The sequence below is a fragment of the Macrobrachium rosenbergii genome, chromosome 3, assembly GCF_040412425.1.
Source record: "Macrobrachium rosenbergii isolate ZJJX-2024 chromosome 3, ASM4041242v1, whole genome shotgun sequence".
Lineage (NCBI taxonomy): Eukaryota > Metazoa > Arthropoda > Malacostraca > Decapoda > Palaemonidae > Macrobrachium > Macrobrachium rosenbergii.
In genome coordinates, this window is record NC_089743.1 from 30,721,675 (window position 1) to 30,742,441 (window position 20,767).

Below are 20,767 nucleotides of genomic sequence, written 5' to 3' on the forward strand. Positions count from 1 at the left end.
TCCTCCATTTGTTCCAGTCTTGTAGGAAGGTATCTCTTGCTATTGCTGGACTGTCCAAGTTTGGAGACGTACATATACTGGGAGTTTGTGATTCTCATATGTGGCAAACAGATCCACTTCTGGTTGTGGAAGCATGTTGGCTATTGTTTGAGAAGAGTGGTTGTCCAACATCCACTCTGCTGAGGCTGTCATTTTCCTTAGTAGAGAGTCTGCTATTGTGCTGAGAGACCCTGTGAGGTGAACTGCACACAAGTACCACTTCCTTGCTTGTGCCATCCGAAGGATGGCTAGCATTATCATATAGAGAGGTGGTGAACATGATCCTAACCTGATGCAGGACACTGCAATCATGTTGTCTAGACCCCACAAAATGTGTTTCTTCTGGAGGCTTGAGTTTTTTGAGAGACAAAAAGAAAGCCATCAGCTCCAGGAAATTGATGACAATTCCTCAGAGTAGCTAACCACCTCCCTGTCACCTGATGATCCTCCCAATGTCCTCCCAACCTGTCAATGAGGCATCTGTGTGTATTGTCACATAAAGACGGAGGATTCAGGGCGACCCGTTTTGCCAGAGATTCCTTCCAGGTCCAAGGCTGAAGTATCTCCCCAACTTTTTCAATCTTTTGATGAGGTCGGCCTCGCATCTTTTTTTCTTGCATGCGGTAGTTGGAATTTGTTCACATTTTTAGTTACAATCTGAGTATTGGATCTATTACTGATGCAAACTGCAGCAGCCCATCATATGTTCTAGTTGCCATCTGGAACTCTGGGCTGCACAAGGAACCTTCTGAGGACTTGCCATATTCTGTTTTAAGTACTGTAAGATGGGGAGACACAACAGGCTGTGGAAAGTTTCCCAACACAGTCCCAGGCACTGAAAGAGTCTCCAGGCAGGAGACAGGATTTTTTCCATTTATTATAAAACCTTTTTATTGTAGTCTATTGACCACTGGTCTCAGGTTTTTTCAAGCAGTCTTTTCCCGTGGGCCCCCAGATCAACCTGTCCTCTAGGTAGGCTATTAGTTGTATTCCCTCTTGTTTAAGTTCTCGAAAATCTGCTGTTACTAATTTTGTAATAAATTCTTGGGTCAATGTTTAGGCCAAAGGGCATGACTTTGAACTTGTACATATCTTTCCCCATCCAGAACCTTAGGAAGGGGCAGAAGGGAATGGCGATAGAGACATGCCAGTATGCATCTTTCAGATCATTAGAAACTGTCCAAGTCCCTTTTGGAATGACAGAATGTACCTGGGCAATGGTAGTTATGCAAAACTTTTAGCAAACAATGTGCTTGTTTAATGTTGATTGGTTGGGGATCACTCTTCGTTCGGAGGAATCCTTTTTGGGGACAAAGAAGAGACGTGTTTGGTGGCAAATATACCCATGTTTCTCTATGGCTCCCATTAACAGGGCCTTTCTGCACGTAATCTTCCAGAGGGGTCTGGTTTTTGGAAGAACCCCTTTAAAGGTGGGTGAGTGATGAGACTGTTTCGAGCCCAAGGGGAAGATTCACGTTGTCTGTGGTGTCGTCGAAGTCAATCCCTGACCATACAATTCCTATTGGTATCTGCCTCTTCCTCTGCCTTTGTCCTTGATAGGCATTCCAGGTGTTGCTTTTCCTTTTCCCCCTATAAGAGGGTCTTCGGACCTTGAGAAAAGGATTTTCTTGCTGCTGTTGTTGTTGTCCCTGTGTAGGAAGTTGTCCCTTTTGACCACCTACCTGTCTTTGAGGAAAAAATTTTTGGGGTGACTGAAGGCTTACAGGGTTTTTGATCATGGCGAGCCTTTTTGGGTTGGGTAAAGGAAGTTTTGGGTTTTTTGTTTCCCGAATTCCCTTTTTCCCAGAAGAGCATACTCTGTACAATTTTGTTGGTGGGCTTGCTCATTAAGTTTAGCTACAACAGATTCCTCAAACAGGTCCTTACAGAAAGGGTTTGAATGTAATAATGAAATTACATTGGGAAGTGACTTGGAGCCCTCCAGTGTTTCCAATTGTACTTGCGCTTTCATGCGCCACTCTAGAAAGTCATAGAGTACTTCCCATAGGGTTCTCATAAAACTTTTGGCCACAACAACAAAACTGTTCTGGAATCTTTTGGAAGCATTTTGGTGGCAACTTCCAGCAAGGTGGCAGAGGTTATAATATTAAAGAGGTGGATCCTAGCATGAAATTCTACCGAGGCTGTCCCCTCTGAGATTCTTCTCATAGGGGTCCCAAACTGCTGCGTAGATATATCTAAAGGAAGCTTTTTACTTTTCAAAAGGGAGTTGTAGCGTTGCCCATTCTTTGGTGGAATTTCCCAAAACTGGGATGACTGTGGCAAATGGTTTTACTTCTGCCATTGTCTCTCATTTTTTAGTCACTACAAAATTCTGCAAATCTGCCTTCACATGATTAATAAATTTGAAAGTGAAGGTACAGAAGGCTGGGGTTACTTGGTGAGCAACTTGGGTCTTATTCAAAATGGAAGTAGAGATCCATTTTTCGTTGACCAGGTAAAGGGTGTCTTCTATAGCTTTTAATGCTATAGGCACAGGTAAGAAGACCATTTCTGTTAGTGGTTTGTCCATGTTTGGTGAAAGTGGTACCAGGCACCATTCTGTATTAGGGAATGCTGCCCTGTCTCTAAATTCTACATGTACAACTTCGATCATGGTTTTTCTCTCATTAATTAGATACTTACCACTGGGAGAGAAATGCACATTGATGCATCTCACCAAGCATTGTCAGTATCATCAGGGGTGATTATTGGAGCCCCTATTATCTTTTGATCTGAAGTTTTATATTCCAAACTGACCATTTTGTTGTTTCCATGTCAGAATTCTAACATTAGACCTTGTTTGGGCAGCATTTGTATCTACTCTCACTTTTCAGTTACAGGATACAACTTTGGGGTGTACATGACTGACTTAATTTCCTTTTTGGAATCATGGATCATGTCCCTTATATAATGCTGTTCAGTGGCAAGGACATCTTTGACATTACTCATAATTTCCTTACAGAATTGATCAAATGCCAGAAACTATGTATCCCTTTTGGAGGAGCTTGTGCAATCTGACTGAGCTTCAACAACTGAACTGTAACTGCCTCCTAACCAAGGGACAGAAGCCTTGGGTAAGTTACTATACCCCTCCGAAAATGTAATCATTTCCATCAGAGTTAGATAGATCCTAGTATCCCTTTTGGGGGAAGGATCTTATGACATCGATAGCTGCATGGGGAATAGAATTTCTTCTGGAAGGTTTCCCCCATGTCTAACTGAAATTTGTCTCCCTGATCCTTCTGGGTTCAGCAGGGCCATTTCAGTGGCAATGTCCACTTCATATTCCTCAGTAAGAATGTCACCCCCATGTAGAGATTCCGCCACTTCTTCTGCAGGGTTAACCTGGGAGGTACTGGGGACTGATGTTACTGGGATTTGGCCCCAACATAGATCTTGTTCCGAGAAAGGGTTAAATATCTGCTGCTGGAGTTCTGCCAGAAAGATATAATCTCCCCCTTCCTCACCCCTACTGAGCCCTAGGACCATCAAGCTTAAAAGGAGCTGTTTCATCTTTAAACTTGTTGCCAGGAGCATACTACAAATTTCGCACATATCTGGCAATCAAGCAAATTTTCCTTTTTTTTTTTTTTTACAAGGACTATGCTCATGGCAGGTGGTATGGGCCATACCCACTGGCAAAAAGCAAACTGAGCAATTTGCTACGCAACACTTTGGCTGAGGGTCCTGCATAATGGCGGACCTGTAGTGATATAAAACAAGTTGTTATCAGGAGCTAGTTAGTATTAATTGTTTTTAATGAGGGACGCTTCTGTAGTTCCTCACATAGTTTCCATATTACTGTACAGATTAACTTGATTACGAGATGGGGCCGGCGCACCTTGTAAGGCAAATGAAATCTGCCAGATTTGCCACAACAACTGGGGGAGGACAGTCAGGATGGATTTAGAAATAAAGCATTCAGTAGGAAAAGATTAGGTAAAGACGAAGGCAATTTCCTGAAAACAGAGTAGTCTGTTAATCTAGGCAGAACCTAGAGCTTTACCTTCATATTTTGCACAATGTTGGAGAGCATACAAAGATCACTCTTCAAGGCCACTTGACTTTTAGGAGTCACTATTTAAGGTTCCAGGCCTCTCCAGCTGGACAAAATTGTGGTCAAAAACCAGTGGTCTTTCAAGGCCCTTCCAGGAGACTTGTTAGAGAAGTCAGACAACACAGCTTTGAAGAGGAGTTCCTCTCTTATTACCACAACCAAAAGTACTACCATTGACAGATGCTTCCAAAGGTTTGATATCTGTATATACTGGGCCTATTAGCTTCAAGCTAATGGTCCTCCAAGGGAATGCAGAAGCATATAAATCTTTTGGAAATAAACATAGTTCTTCCAGCTCTGCAAGCCTCCCAGTACCAATCATCTGACAAGATAGTGAAGATAATGTTAGTGGTTTACCTGAAAAAATGGAGCCACAAAATCCTTGCCAATGTGCTGCCTCATAGCAGAAATCTTACTACGGGCTGAAGACCTCAGTATCACTCAGGTTCCCTGCTTTGCTGCAGGAAAATATACCATCATCGCATACTCCCAGAGCACACACGATCAAGCGTTACACCTAGAGTGGTCTTCATCTAGATGTGTGCACTACTCTAAGAAGACTGTAGATACACTCATGCTGCAAATTTACTGCAACTGGTAAATCTGGGAACAAAACTTTGACAGCTTCAACAAAAACTTGTCTTGGGTCAGAAACTGTACTTCCTCATGTCAGCCAAATGGAGTATAGAGGGATGATTATGGGTACTGGACTGAGTTAGATATCTGAAAGAACAAGGCGCAACCAAAAAGTCAAAATTTAGAAGCAAAGAGAACTAGATGATGAGACCAAAATAATATCATCACTACCCAAAAAAACATTAAATAATCAAATTGCGATGCCAGTGGTAGAGAAATACTTCTCTAATCAGTTCTCTGAACCTTAGTAAAACAAAGTAGTATCTCCTAATACAAGACAGCTAAAGGATGATCATCTAAGGAAAGACCATGAAATTCTAGGGAAACAGGGGATAGGAAAAGATGCCTCTCGAGGAGAGACATGCCACGTTCTGGAGGATGATAAGGAAGAATTTCCACCATAATATTCCTCTTCACCAGCTGTGAAAAGTGCATGAAAATCAGTACTATTGGGGAAATCAAAGTACATAACTAAAGAATAATCTCAGACTTTGGGGAATTTTTTTGTCGTGAGCAAGGACCCAGTCTGTAAAAAGAGTCAATGTTGCATCTGATAATACAGTCAATACGCACATGGGTCATGAGAAACCTTAGCACTCTAGTGCATAAACCTAATACAAAAGATCAGTAGGGAATGGAAGAATCATTAGGGGATGGAGGTATCATTATGGGATGGAAAAATCTATGTTCTGACTATCTTCCCTCTTCATGACAGGTTGATTCATCTCCTACAGTGTCTTGTAAGGCAAGGGATAGAACAATGCTGTCAGAATCCTTAAAATCTTCACAGTAAGCTTTTATGACTAACAAAATTAATATAAATTTCTAGATATGAATACAGAAAAATGGACACTCAAAAATCCAAACATTTTACTTACCTGTGTTATCTCAAGAAGGCCTTGGCGATTGTCTGATGACCTTGCATATGGCAATACCCCATCCAATTTACTCCATGTGACAGGTACCCGCCTCTGCAAATATTTCTCCATAAGTAATTAAAATAAAACATTTAGAAATACTTAATTTAGAAAAATTCCCAACAACATAAAACAGAAAACTAGAAATATACCCAATTATCAATCAGTTCTTTGCATTTTAAAACTACCTGATCAGTTATAGTGCGTGCTGAGCAGTGGAACTGAACAGTCGATCCAACAGCAGAGATTACGATTGAAGGCTCAGAGACAGTGACACTTATTGTAGCACTAGATGGATCTCCCCCTGGTGGAGGACCTAAAAATAAAAACAATTCAAATACTATGTATCCTTACATAACAGTAAAAATTTGATCAATTTAATCATCACATACTCCATAAATAACTACAAAATATAAGAGCTCCTTTATTTTCTTTGTCTAAAAGGATGAAAAAATTATATTTTCACAGTAATACCAGTAAAAATGGTAGTTATTCAACTATTTACACTTTTCCACACAATTCTGTACAACACATACAAACATCCTGAACTTTTCAACTCCATCAACCCACATGCACACATGACAAGACATAACTCCGATAACCTTTCATAACTCTGACAAACTCTTCAAGTGTGTGGAACACATCTTATATGATTTAGACCATCAGTGTTACTTAATAATCATATTTTTATACAAAAAACAATCAATCATGATTAACCTCAAATCATGATTGGCCTCATTCCATGTAAACCATGCCCAGTTATGCCAACTTTGAGAGTTAGAGGAAAAAGATTCACCGAGTATACACAGCTCGCTCCAACATTCTCCCGCAAGATTTCTCACTATTGTGTGTAAACCTGATTGCATGAGATGCGTGCAGTGCATCCATGTCCACTTAAGATCTTTCTCAGTGTATTTCACAAGTTTTCCCTTTTCACACTTTTTAGCTTCTATATATGCATTTCCTCATAACACAGCCAGTGTCCCTATGAGTACACACTTTCTCCTTTGGTGTTAATAAGCTTTTTAATTAATTTTGTATCATGACTTTGCTTGCTTTCTGAGTAACCTGAGCCCTTGCCTACCCATTATTAGAGATTTGATTTTCAATACTTCCCTATTTGGTGAAGTATCTAGCATTTCAGTTTTTGTTTATATTTTGCTTAATAATGTCCTTTGCAATTTATGATACTAAGCTATAAGCATCACAAGTGGGAGCAAGTGTTGAGGCAAAATTTGAGACAGCTATCTGCACAGGAGCTTGATATACTGGAGTGGGATAAACAGGAACAAGAGATTCATTCACCGGTGCATCAGGGTAAACCATATTTGAGGGCACAGGATCAGATATGTAGGAGGGAGTAATCAGAGACATGGGGCTACTCACAGTAATGCCCCAGTGACATTAGACAGCTGCCAGCTGAAGGTAACAAAAGCAAATACATCACAGAATACCAAGTATCACCTAATGACAATGAGGTGTTATGAAATTACACAGTAAATTATATTCATGGAAGCACAATACTGTATAAAATACAATGGGAAATGTTTTGTAGTCTCAGAACAAGCACCAGCACATTTTGGCAACAGTAAGATGGACTTAAAGAGGATATTCTTTTTATGGCAACAATGCCTTGCATTTTCTGTCCATTGCTATCTTTACATCTCCATTTTTTAGACTACTGCATGTGAACTGATGCTTTCCATTATGCATTTGTTACACATCAAGCTACTTGTACTAACATTCAGTGAAAATGTTATCTTTATGTTTCATGAACCATAATGTTTTTTCCTTTTATGAATTAATTACCATTTTTGTTTTTATTCTGTTAACGTTATGTATGTATGTATGTCTCCATGCCTTTTTTTTTTAGAGAGAAGGTGACTGCACTAGGCATCCTCATATATTTATTGCTATTTTCATGTTTTCATTTCCTGAGGTTTGTGAATGAATGCATACTAACCTTCAAGGAAGATGGATTTGTTCTATTCAAAGTAATATAATCCTGCACTTTGTTTCCTTTTCATTCTTATTACTATGTAAGTGCTGTCATTTCTTAAGACTATGTTAATTAATACTGTTTTATTGTTAGCGTTGTTCTTCCTCCCTCTTGTACTGTATTAGCCTTCAGGGAAAAATGTAATCCTTATTGAACTACATGCATGGATTTTAAGAGAAAGTTCTTTTTATACATTCATACATACTTCAGATTTAAAGCAGGTTTCAGGATCTTTATGCCTCTAATGCAGTTGGGTGCCAAGTTATTTTCACTGCCTACAGGATTCAACATTTCCACTGACCCCAAGTCCTCCGGTGTTTGCCCATACAATTACCCTCCATCTTCGTTTCCAGTTCTCTACTTTTTGTCCTAGTTCATGGCTCTTTGTTGGAATGGAGTTTTATTACCAAGGATTTCCTTGAGTAGCAATGGGAAGCTACTTAGTCTTCTGTTGTCATACAGCTGGGCTCCTCAATCTGGAGCCCTGTTATATCTTGTGCCACCTCCAAAGGGAGTGCCTCCTTGAGTCCTGCTTGTGGCCTGGTCATTCCTCTGGTACTTTCCACTCACTCATGGTGATAAGTTGCACTAATGCCCAATTGTTGCAGTTTCTTCCACATCTTGGGCAATTCCTTTTTTAACTGCTCAACATCTTCAAGGTATGGAAATTCTCCCAACATTTACCAATATCTTTCAATGTCCATTCATCCATCCTCTTCGAGGTGCTTCCATTACTGCCCTTCAGGTTGACATTATATCTAGTTTAGTTGGATAAGTTGGTCTTTCTCTAGCTGGCTCAGATTCAGGTATTTTTCCTCTATGTATGCATGCTTGAATACATATACAGTTCTGTATTTTAAAAAATCCCATTCTTTTGTCCAACAATAGTGTGAATCCCAACTGGTAAGGATGATTTCAAAAATTTCTGTGAAAATCATGGCTTCAGCAGTTTTCTAGTTGATCCACCCTTTATTCAAAGAGCTTTCCTGGATGCAGAATTTTCTCTTGGTTTTCATCTCTCCCTTTCCATGAAGGCTATATTATGTAGACCCCACCCTCCTGGTCTGTAGGTCAACAGTAGTTTTGTTGAGTGGATGGTTTCATGCTCTTTCTGCACTGAGATCTCACCCTGATTGGAATGGATGGAGTATGGGGGCTTGGATGCATCACTATCTTCTCGCCAATGGTTTGCCTCCAGTCACAGTTATGAACTGAATTCATCATGCCTTTCCTCACTCTCAGAGTATCTTAAGTTCTCTACTTCACTCTGCATGCCTGCAGTTACAATGACGTTGAAAGGCACACCATTCTTGGTCCTGCCTGGCATGTCTCCCCCTGGGGAACTCCACTCTCTGAGGGCACTAAGGGAATTTTCAAGTCTACAATGGGTTTTCCCCACATTTCACTGCCACTTCTCTTCCCTTTTGTCTTCATGCTTTAGAGGGCCTCCTGTATCCACCTCCTTTTGCTCTGCCATCTGTTCTCTTGTTCTCAGCAGCTTGCTCAGCAATTTGGGATGGTATTGACACACTCCAGTCCAGGGATGGCCTAGGTATCTTCATGCCCTTTCCTGTTCAGGGGATGAAGACTGACTTGGAGTTTTTAGATGTTCCTGAGGCTCAGATGATTCTCATAACTCTATTAGTTTTTGGCCGTAGTAGCAATAGTTTCTGAATCTCCTGTGCTTGCCATTCACGGTTTCATAATTTCTTCTTGCTCTGAGGTGACTTTTGGAGTATCCTCTTCCATTGTTTTTATGACTTTCTGTGATCACTACATCTCAAATTTCTGATTAAGGTGGTTATCAGTCATAAAACAAATGTTGCACGGATTTATATGGTTCTTGTCTTTCCTGGTGGTTTTTGGTTCCCACAATACTGCCAACTTCTCCTTTACAGAGTTTCAGCCCTGCCCCTTCTTCAGATTTCATCTGTAGGAATAGCCTCCTAACAGCCACACTGCTTTTCATGCTGGTCACTTGACCCCTGCTGTTCCAAGGACTTCCAAGAGTTTCAACTCACTTCTTGCTGGTGGTCAATCTTCCATGAAGCTGTATTCCTGTTTGCCGTAGCACCTTCCAAGTGCTTGGGTGGATTTCATACCTCTTCTGACTAAGTTTCTCATTCCAACTGTTGGTGTTCATGAGGGATTCCAGCTGGCTAAAGAGTTTGAAAAAGAGTAAAATTTTGTCACTAGTAGTTTGAGTCTTTCCAGTCTTCTTGCCCTCATCCTTCCTTTCTCTGAAGTTGCTGAAATCAGGCTCTCTAAACTTCTGCTTGGTAGTACATAGTTCTAGGTTTATCAAGAGGTAATCCCCTTTTGAGGAGCAACACCACTGGGGTTCAAGTACCCTCCTCTTCTCTGCTGTGTAACCTTACCAAGAAGTGTGCCTTCCTTGAAGTACTTCTTTCCACTTAACGTGCTTAAGACTGAATCACCTGGTTTTCCAAGATTGTCATTGATTCTACTGTCCTATGTCCGTGGTAATTGGGTCTATTGCTTCTGGGTCTTCTATCCTCTTAGGAGGCTCATTTGCTTTGGCCATTCCTTTAAACTGTGGCTCAGGCTAATTACAATTATTGATGTTTTGTGTAATAAACAATGTCTTTGAAAGAAAATTAGTTTTTGTACAACCCATTACTCACAATCTTTTGTGTCCTCTTCCCTTCCCTTCAATCTTCCAGATAGGGATTGGCACACACACAAAAGAAAAAAGAGATGTTGTAGGCCAACAAGAATCTGCAAGCTGAGCATGTGCAGTGTAACCTTTTTTTTTTTTTATTAAGTTGGTGTAGCTAGTTTTGTTCTACATGAAATAAGGCTAATTCGGATTCATAGGTTTGTATAAAAACTTTTGTTTTAATAACATAGTACTTGTAACCTTCTACCTTCTCTTTCTATTTGCAATGAAACCACAGACCCTAAATCTTGATTCTAATAATGTGTGTTATAACTGTCTTCAGACAGTCTTTTCTTTCTTCATAATAAAATATACTGTGTAATTATCAAGTTTTTCTTCTGTAGCAACACATCTGGTCAATGGTATGATAAGAATTAAATCAAAATTAGAGACAAAGAGAAGGACACTACAGAAATCAAATTCCTCATAGCAAGAAGAGGATGAATTCTTGGAGTTCATATAAAATAAGACAAAGAACAATTTTCCAAATTAGCATTTTTACCAACACTGCAATATTATTTACCCAAAACATGCATTATGAATATGTGACAGAAACAGTAAATAACTATAACAACAGACAATGATTCTGTCAAAAATCCTTGAATTGCGTATCAACAGACAAAAGGAGAATTTTAACTAAGCTATAATTAACCTTATGAAGATAAAGATAGAATAAAAATACTAAAGCACCATAAGCAGCACATGAAATACTCAAAAACTGATTGAAATTTTTTTTAAAATATTAAAAATACCCAACAATTTCAAGCAATGGTCCTTAAATTAAAATGAACACAAATAAAAGTTTTACAACAAAATTTTACAAACAATGCTTAAGCTATTATACAGCAACTGAAGCCTTTATCATTAATACATCTGACTGCTGACAAAAAGATTTACAATAATTTGAAGTTACCAAAAAAAAACAGAATGCAGTTTACTTAAGGGGAGCGCACTCTTAGATTTTTTATGAATATTTTTGAAATTTAAAAAAAATGGTTAAATGGCCGTAAGACATGAGCAACACCTTCGTTATCACGTGACCTAAGTATTTTTTCGAAATATTAAAATTGATGGGGTTTTGGGCCTTCGCCCCCCACACGGTGAGGTAGGGCTGACGTTTGGCTCCTAATGACTATTGTCATTTTTTCCGTTATTCGCCTAATTTATTCATTATTTTGATTTTTATATCACCTTATCTCCTACGTCTGGCAGTGTCTGGCAACAACAATGGCTTGTTCCTTGGTGAATGCGTGGTAGGAGACAGGGTTGCCACCATACGTTGAAAGCGGGTGGTGGGACACTTTTTACTCTGAGCAATTTTTTTGCTATTTATGTGTTTTTGCTGTCTTTTTTACATCCAGTAACTCTAAATACAATCTATATACTTCCACCTTCAAAAATACGCTCACAGTTGATGAAATGAATAAAGGATGATGAAAAGGGAGTATATGATGACAAGTTCATTATATCAAATCTCGGTTAGATAAAATAGTGTCGGGTATTAGGTGCAAGGTAGGAAATTGCAGGGGTAAAGTTCAGGTCGAATTCTCTGCCAATAGATGGGATACTGATATTTTAATGAAGTGCCAATTGTGTAGGTTTACAATTAGTGCCCCAGCAAAGCGAATTAGCAATGGAAAATCTCAGCACCATCAATTGAGTGAGATAAATATTGAGGAAATTGGACACAACTTTGGCTATGAGAAATTCAACTTGCTAACACATCTGTTTGGCACAAGTGAAAGTATAGAAGAAGTTCTTCATTCGAGAGACAAAAGGCTTGAAAATCAAACTCCAAAGACCAAAAAGACCAAACAAGTGAAAAAAACGACTGAAAATGAGTCAAGAATATCAGCCTGGTAGCTACTAAACTTCTAGTTTCTTAGTTTCAAACAAGGCAACAATGAGTCAGGTGGTACTTGATGATACCCTCGCCTCGAGCGAATAATACCCCTTTTATAGAGGGAAGGGGTGACCTGGAGCCAGAAATCAACTAAAATAATGCTCTAAGGTAAGTTTTTTCCACGAGTGCCAAAAACCACTTGTTGATCTTTACGGTCGTTTTTCTCAGTTTTCACTTTTTGCACTTCAAACGCAAACTACATTTTTATTTTTAGGCCAATTTTAAAGTTAAATATACCAATGGAAAGAGGAAAGAAAGACGAATATTTGTTTGGGGCTAGATTTTTCTTAGGTTGACGAGGAACCGTGATAATCAAATTATACAAATTTGGGGGGAAAATCCCCCCTCGCCCCCATCCAAAAAAAAAAAAAAAGGAAAAGGAGAAAAACTCTTCCCATTATTTTTTTCATACTGTGATATACTTTCTGTGTATGAAGCCGCATTGCAATAGCTCTAAAAATGAAGGTGGTGAATCATTTTTAATTTTTTTATTTATTTTTTATTTTTTTAATAAAATCCAAAATAATCATCCGATCACTCATATTTTTCCTGGAACATCACCTTATATATGTATAACATATAAAAATTCCATAAAAATCGGAGCATTATTTCTATGTAAGCGTGCGCTCCCCTTAAATTCATGCACTTTCCTTCAAATATATAAATAAATTTCTATTGTTAAAAAATGGTTTTTATAACAACTAATTGCTTCTATTATCAGCTGAGGTCTTATTATTACTAAAGTAACGAACCTATGTTTGAGGAAATATCTCATTATGTGGCACATGTAAGGGACCTATTCTTATTCTAGCAACAAGACTTGTGCTGAATATCATGAGATGAATTCACAAGATGCTTATTAATCCAAAAGGAAAATACTATCCACAAACACTCACAAAATTTATATATGAGGCTCTCTGGAACAACATGCATCTGCAAAGATTATTTTTCTAAAAATAATCAGAGAAAGAAAGAAAAGACCTCAGTCTCACCAGGTGATCAGTGCACTACCTAACAGCCATATCTAAATTTTTATGGGAAAGATTAAGGTTATCATGCTTCCAGAACCTGGACAGAGACCCAGACCTGACTGGTGTAAAAAAAATTACAGCTATATAGTATGTGGTCAATCCTATACACAATTCACATACTTTTTAAAGTACCTACAACAAACTGTAATAACATATTGGAAAGCTGAGTTCCACATGTTTATATATACTGTACATATATATATATATATATATATATATATATATATATATATATATATATATATATATATATATATATATATATATATATATATAATGTATATACAGTATACTGTACATATATGTATGTATATATATACATATATACATATGTATATATATATATATATATATATATATATATATATATATATATATATATATATATATATATATATATATATATATATATATATATATATAGACAAAAATTATCCAGACACAATAGGACTCCAGGGAACAAAGATTTTTATGATTGTACATTTCAACATAATTGAAAAAACCACTCTCCGAGTTAAGTTAAGTATATCTAAGTTTAACCAGACCACTGAGCTGATTAACAGCTCTCCTAGGGCTGGCCCGAAGGATTAGATTTGCTTTTACGTGGCTAAGAACCAATTGGTTACCTAGCAACGGGACCTACAGCTTATTGTGGAATCTGAACCACATTATAGCGAGAAATTAATTTCTATCACCAGAAACAAATTCCTCTTGTTCTTCACTGGCCGGTCGGAGATTCGAACTCGTGACAGTTGGCAATGCTGTGCATGTCTAAGGAAATGTTGGTAACATTGCTTACACTCATAAAGAAACTGAGAAAAGGTTTGGGGGTGTGGACAGTCAGGAAGAGTTTCCAAGGGGAAGGGGATGGGGTCGGATGGCTCAGTGCAATGAGAGGGGAGTGGTAGTAACACTGTTTACAAGAATAAGCATGCAGGGAAGGGGTTGTTGGGGAAGGTGGGTAGCTGGGAAAGGAGTTTCCTAGTGTGGGAAGGAGTGGGAATCCAGTGTGGGATGGGAGGTGGGAGGTAGGTGGATGTTTGACTTCTTTACAGTTTTTTGTTTTATGTTTTCAAGTTAATGTTTTTCATATTTTATTAAATGGTATCAGAGTACTGTACTGTAATTTGTAAGTATCACACACAACACAAAAAAGAGAGAGAGAGAGAGAGAGAGAGAAATTTATATCACATACATTAACGCCTATAACACACACACACAATCCTTCCCTTTTTTACTTTCTATTTTATACTATTCTCATTTTTATTTTTACTGCATTTTCTAATTTTTTACTTACTTGGGTTTTTCCATAATTTTCCTGCATAAAAGATGAAAAAATAAAATTTACAACCCAGAAGAGACAGAAATGTATGTGATATCCTCTGGAGTGTGCATGCATAATACATATACTCATACACTTCTTCCCTTTCATTGAGGGAATGGGAGATGAGGTATAACAGCTCGTGTTGCCAACATCTATGACATAGTTCATGATGAAATTTGCATTATAAATATTTTTAATTTATATTTTACTATGAATGCAAACATTATATCCGAGATGAAATATCAAGTGATAAAATATTCTCATGCATGTGTGTGATAATCATATTAGTCAGACAAACTTGTAATAAATCAAGCACAGCACAAGAGAGAGAGAGAGAGAGAGAGAGAGAGAGAGAGAGAGAGAGAGAGAGAGAGAGAGAGAGAGAGAGAGAGAGAGAGAGAGATACTGTGCTAAGAAGCATACCTACATATACAATTTATTACATACGTACACACACGAACACAACACAAAGCAAAAGAGGTAGAGAGACTGAGAGTGAACTTACAGTAATGACTGCTGTAGGCTTAAAAGCATAATGTCACTTAACATATCATGAAATGTCACTTGATCACTTTTTATTGGTTGATAACCTTACGTCATCAGTTCAACAGTGTATGATAGAATGTGAGTGGGTGGGCAAGCACTTATATTTTTTGTAAGCTTTCTTGCTATTGGTGGAAATGTAGATGTCATTGTGATTATGTATTTGCTTTTTAATGGCTGATAGGTCTATGTATTATAAACATATATTTCTCTAATTGGCTACAATTGGAAAGTATCAGTGCACTCAGTAACAAAGTGTTTTTCTTTTTTGTACAGTCGTGCATGATCAGTTGCTTGTTTGAACTGTTTGCAAGTGGCTTCCTAATGTGATGATGTACCACGAGCATGTGGCTTTCATTGCAGTGCCTGCAGCACTGCAGGGTTGTGTATGGTGGTGTGTATCTTTTGTATGGCACCACCTCGTCCTAAGAGGGTGAGGAAGGTGTTGACCCCTCAGAAGAAACTAGAAATTGTCAGGAGAATCAAGGCAGGATGGTCAGTGTCACGTATCATGGATGAGTATGGCATTGCATGGTCAACCTTGCATGTACTAGAGCAACCTTGCATATACTATATCAAGACTGGAGGAGGTGGAGGAGGACATATAAACATCCTCACAAATGTTAAAAAGTCTGGCACTGTAAGCACCAAAGGCAGTTCACATTAGTACGTAACAAAGAAAAAGCATTTTTATATTTGTAGATTTGTTATTTTTTTTTGTGTACAATGTATTTTAAAGTGCATTTGGGGAAAATAACAAAAAGGGTTTGCTTTTTTTGTGTATTTATGATGTGTTTTAAAGATGGCGTTTAGGCAAAATGAAAAAAAGTTGTTTGCTTTTCTTGTGTACAATGAATTTTAAAGATTGTGTTTGAGCAAATTGGAAAAAAAGTTTGCTTTTTTTGTGTATGATGTACAGTATTTTAAATATTGTATCGTATAATGGATTTGGGCTAAATGAAAAAGAAAGTGATATATCCAGCAGTGTAACCTACCATACAAGAGAAAAAAGGGGGTTTGCTTTTTTTAAGTGAATTTATACAGCATATTCTTTAACAAATATTTAAATAACTGAGCTATCTTTTACAAAAATTTAAATAACTGAGCTATTTGTCTTTTGCATCAAGTTTTCAGTTTAAAGTGATGGCTGTTGTTTATAAGCATACTGAGTGTTTATGCTTATGCGGTATTGACAGGGTAAGGGGAGTAAGGGTATGGGATTGCCATTGACCAACCATAGTTTTTTTTACTTGCCGTTACCCAAAACCCAAATTTTGCTTTTATCCAATAGGGCCTTGGCTCTATTAATCCATATAACTCAGAGATTACTTGTATAATAGAGCAGTCTTAAAAGTTAAAAACTATCTTTAAAGCAGATTACTTGACTTAACAATATCTCATGATGGATCATGTCAAGATTAGCGAACCCAACATCTCCATGTCAAGAACAGCAAACCCAATGATCCCCACGTAAAGAATGGCCAACCCTTTCCGGTCCGAACTCCAATTCCACGAGGGATAGTGCTAAACACGGCAAAACAGTGATTAATCTATACAGTTTCGCCATGTTTAGTACTAGCCCCTGGGTGTGTCAAATGTATTTTGCCTTGTTTAGTACTAGCCCCTGGGGGATCAAATGTCTGGTACCAAAGTGTTCATGTCTAGAAGAGTGAATCTGATTATTCCCATGTAAAGAATAACAAACCCAACAATCTTCTTGTAAAGAATAGCGAACACTGCTGCGAGTGGGTTCGCTAATCTTGACATGATCCCTTATAATCATTTATTTACTGTATGACCTTTCTGTAATCTCTAAAACAATGCTTAAGGGTCGGGTGACGAGCGGACGTACCGTACGTCGACTACAAAAAATTTCAACCTACAGTCAACTTTGACTCAACCGAAATGGTTGAAAAACGCAATTGTAAGCTAAAACTCTTACATTCTAGTAATATTCAATCAATTACCTTAATTTTGCAACAAACGGGAAGTCTCTAGCACAATATTTCGATTTATGGTGAATTTTTGAAAAAACTTTTTTTTACATCCGCGCGTTATGAATTCATGCGTCATTTTGTGATAATGTTTTCTCTGTGTTGCTTTGATCGTTTTACAATTTGTTATATATCAAAATCATCGCAATTTAGTGTACAATACAAAGAAAATAAAAATAACTCATTAGCTTTAACCGTTTTGTTCACAGCACGATTTGTATACAATTATATATGAATTTTTTTTTGCGCTGTCATATATTTCAATATTTATATTTGATAATGATATTTTTTTTCATTTCTGATTGTTGCATACTAAACTTCAGGCAATGACAAAAAAAGGAGCCAAAAATGAACTCTTAATCTTAAAAACTAAGCGTGCTGTGATTTAAAAAAAAAACTTTTTTCCGCTTCGGCGCTAACTACCAAACGCCGCCAGCATACGGCAGACACTTTTGTAAATAAAGGCTTGGCGTTTAAGGGTTAATTTACTGTCTGATCATGTTTAAAACTGATTCCTCCTAATATAAGAATTTTTTAAAATGACAAAATTAATTTCTGACTAAACTGTCCAAAAAATACAAACCATAGTAAACTTTCTAATACTATCCACCCATCATTGTTTAAATAAATAACAAAAAGAAGCCTTCCTTAAAAAAAATGCTAAAGATAATTAATAATAATGTACAATTTTAAAGCTTAAAAAGCCCTTTTAAACATCACAGTATTTACAATACAGTAATTAAAACATATACTTTATTTCATAAGCTATATTACATGCTCACAAAACACAACAAAAGATGAAATTCACTAAGACAATAGTCCCCTTATCCCCTTTCATTCTTATGACTCACGTTCTCTGCGGGCTCGACTGACATACAAAATCTGAGACACCATTTGGGCCACTTCCATGTTAGAGGCATCATAAACTCTGCAAGTGACTGTCTTATGCCCCCTCAGGATACGTAGAGTTACATAATGTTTAGCTCCACTGGTATACCTCTCTGTATTGTATGGACTATTTGTTGCCATAAGGGCAAATGGAGTTTCCCCTTTAGCCAAAGCAGGCTCAAGAGTAAAGACAACTCGAAGTGGTTCAGATGAGTGGTAGGAGCATGTGAAGTTTGCATAACGTTCTCTGAAGTTATGACTGAAGAGCACCTTCATGGGCCTAAGCTCGAGCATCAGACCTAAAGACATGCAACAATCATACTTTTTATCTTGTAAAAAAACATATGAATAAGAGAGTACATACTGTATACTGATATTTTGAGTTTGTTAGGTCTTTTGCTTAAGTACAGTATTATATTAATAAATAATGCAATCTTCAGAAAAACTATGCGTATGGTTAAGCAGTTAATACTGAATTCTCATATGCAAGTGCAAATCAGTATCGTCAAATTACAATAAAACTGAAAATAAACTGGCCTGGGCTAATACAATATTATTTTCACAGCACTTTAGTATTTTGTAGAAAAGCTATGAAGCTAAAATCTGGCTTCAAAATAACATATCAAAGCATGCAACCTGTTTATCCTTTTAACAATACCCAAGAGTTAGAAAAATCTTACTTGGAAGATGTTATACAGGATCATTCTTACAAAAGCAAAATAACTGAATTCAGAAATACAGGAGATAACTTTTGTATGAAATCAAAACCAATATACAGTACCTGCATAAGTAACAGAAACACCTCAGTGTTCAGAATGAATAATGCAAGGCAGTACTTGATGCCCATGAAAAAATAGGATGTTTGCATTAAAAACAAAAGCATTACAGGTGCTTACTGGTAAAATAATGATCCTAATTGATAACTTAAAAATTAAATTAACAACAGTTAAATGATTATCCTAACTTATGACTTAAAAATTAACAGCAAATATCAACATACTTCACTAGCTAAAACAATATACAAAAATTGTAGACATCTGATAATGAACTGATCTTTAAATGCAAGTAAACATTATGTTCAACATGGATTTTTGTATTAAATTTTGAAAGGATATTTAAAAAGTGATATGATAGTATTCTAAATATCCAGAATAACTAAAACTATACCATCATTCAACAAAATAATTTTGAAATCAATTACAACACAAATGCTATTGATTTTTCCCTTGAAATCAGTTACATGGTACATACTGTAGTATTTATTTTTCTCCTTTCAGTATCTAACATAAGCACCATATCACTTTTCAAACTCACAGAAACTTGGAATTTATACAAACATTCAGGAGCAGTTCCTCAATACGAGTGAACTTATGTTCCATAAAACACTTGAACAAAATAGCATTCTGTAAAAATAATCAGTAACCCTGCCAGAGAAAATGTAATTCAGCTTTTACACAGATCACACAAGGATTCACAGATCCTACAAAACAATTATTCACTGAAATTAGGCAAAAAAAATCCTCCTCATACAGAAAAGAAGACAATGCAGAAGTAGCCATTCTTTCTAGACAAAAACAAAATCTAATTAAATGTATCCAAAAATGTTCTCAATGCTGATTCACAACATCACGCACATAAGTAAAAATGATAACTTGCTTTCTTAAAACCTGAAAAGTACTGCCTTCTTAAATAAATTTACAGTTGTATATGCAAGCTAATACTTTGCTGAATTGCCCTTTGATACCGAAATATTACAACAGACTGGTAATGCAATGGGTTGTAATTACCCTTTTGTATATGTGATATTTTGCAAATTATTCATTTGAATAACTGTATGACCACAAATTTAAAATTCTCTGCTCTTTTAAGGCTGCCAAAAAGGATTAGCTCTTTATCATACAGATATACAGTACAGTATGCCTTATTTAGAGATTACATCTTAAAAATGTTCTAGCGAGTTGAAATACTGAGAATTTAAATAAAACTTCATAATTGACCTTATACGGTACTGTATCTACAATTATCAATTTGTTTATTGATACCTAGAAAACACATGAATATGTTTTACAGTTAATGCTATAATGATTTCATTACACATGGGGGCTAGATCAAGATGGGTGGCAATTTAGTCATACACGTTGTATGACTAAATTCAGAAAATCACAATATTTTTATGGGGATCAAAATAATTCAATAAAACTAGCTTCATTAATGCTACAATCATTTATGGGACATGCTTTGAATGGTCTTGTTACAACAAATAGTTTTGGCTGCTTATCTGTATTTCCATTTCCAGTAATGCTTTCACATATATGAATCCAACAAAGGTCAATATTCATACCTAGTTAAAATAATTCATGGACATGGGATTCAATCTATTATTTATTTTAAAAAGTAAGTTACTAAGACAATTTTTAAGTCCTTCTTTGGCACTTTGAGATTCATTAGAATCACACAAATGCTTGTGATCAATTGCATTTAACAATCACAAAATATAAAGTAAAGAGAGCTGAACTCCCGCAACAAATACCACACCAAGAGAACGTTTGGAAATTATATTATACAGTGCAAAGTGTGACCTTTTCATTTATTGTATGTTTTATTGCATGCTGTTTATTATATCCTAAAGTATATACAGTAAATAGGTATGTGGTCGGACATCACTAATTACCCATTTGAGGGTATTTACACTAATGAACCATTAAGCTGGTTGGATCTAAACAAAATGTAGGAAAATCATTGTTTACAGAAAC

The 20,767-nt window shown here is 36.8% G+C and overlaps 1 protein-coding gene across 1 annotated transcript in view; it reads right to left on the reverse strand.

Annotated features, from left to right (window-relative positions):
• The window catches only part of trol (terribly reduced optic lobes), a 1,293,721-nt gene that overhangs the window by 204,804 nt on the left and 1,068,150 nt on the right, over positions 1-20,767 (reverse strand). Inside the window, exons 90-92 of the mRNA XM_067129897.1 lie at positions 17,978-18,313; positions 5,841-5,968; positions 5,614-5,706 (exon numbers count right to left, since the gene is read on the reverse strand). Coding sequence (XP_066985998.1) covers positions 5,614-5,706; positions 5,841-5,968; positions 17,978-18,313 — 557 coding nt within the window. The remainder of the gene's footprint in view (positions 1-5,613; positions 5,707-5,840; positions 5,969-17,977; positions 18,314-20,767) is intronic.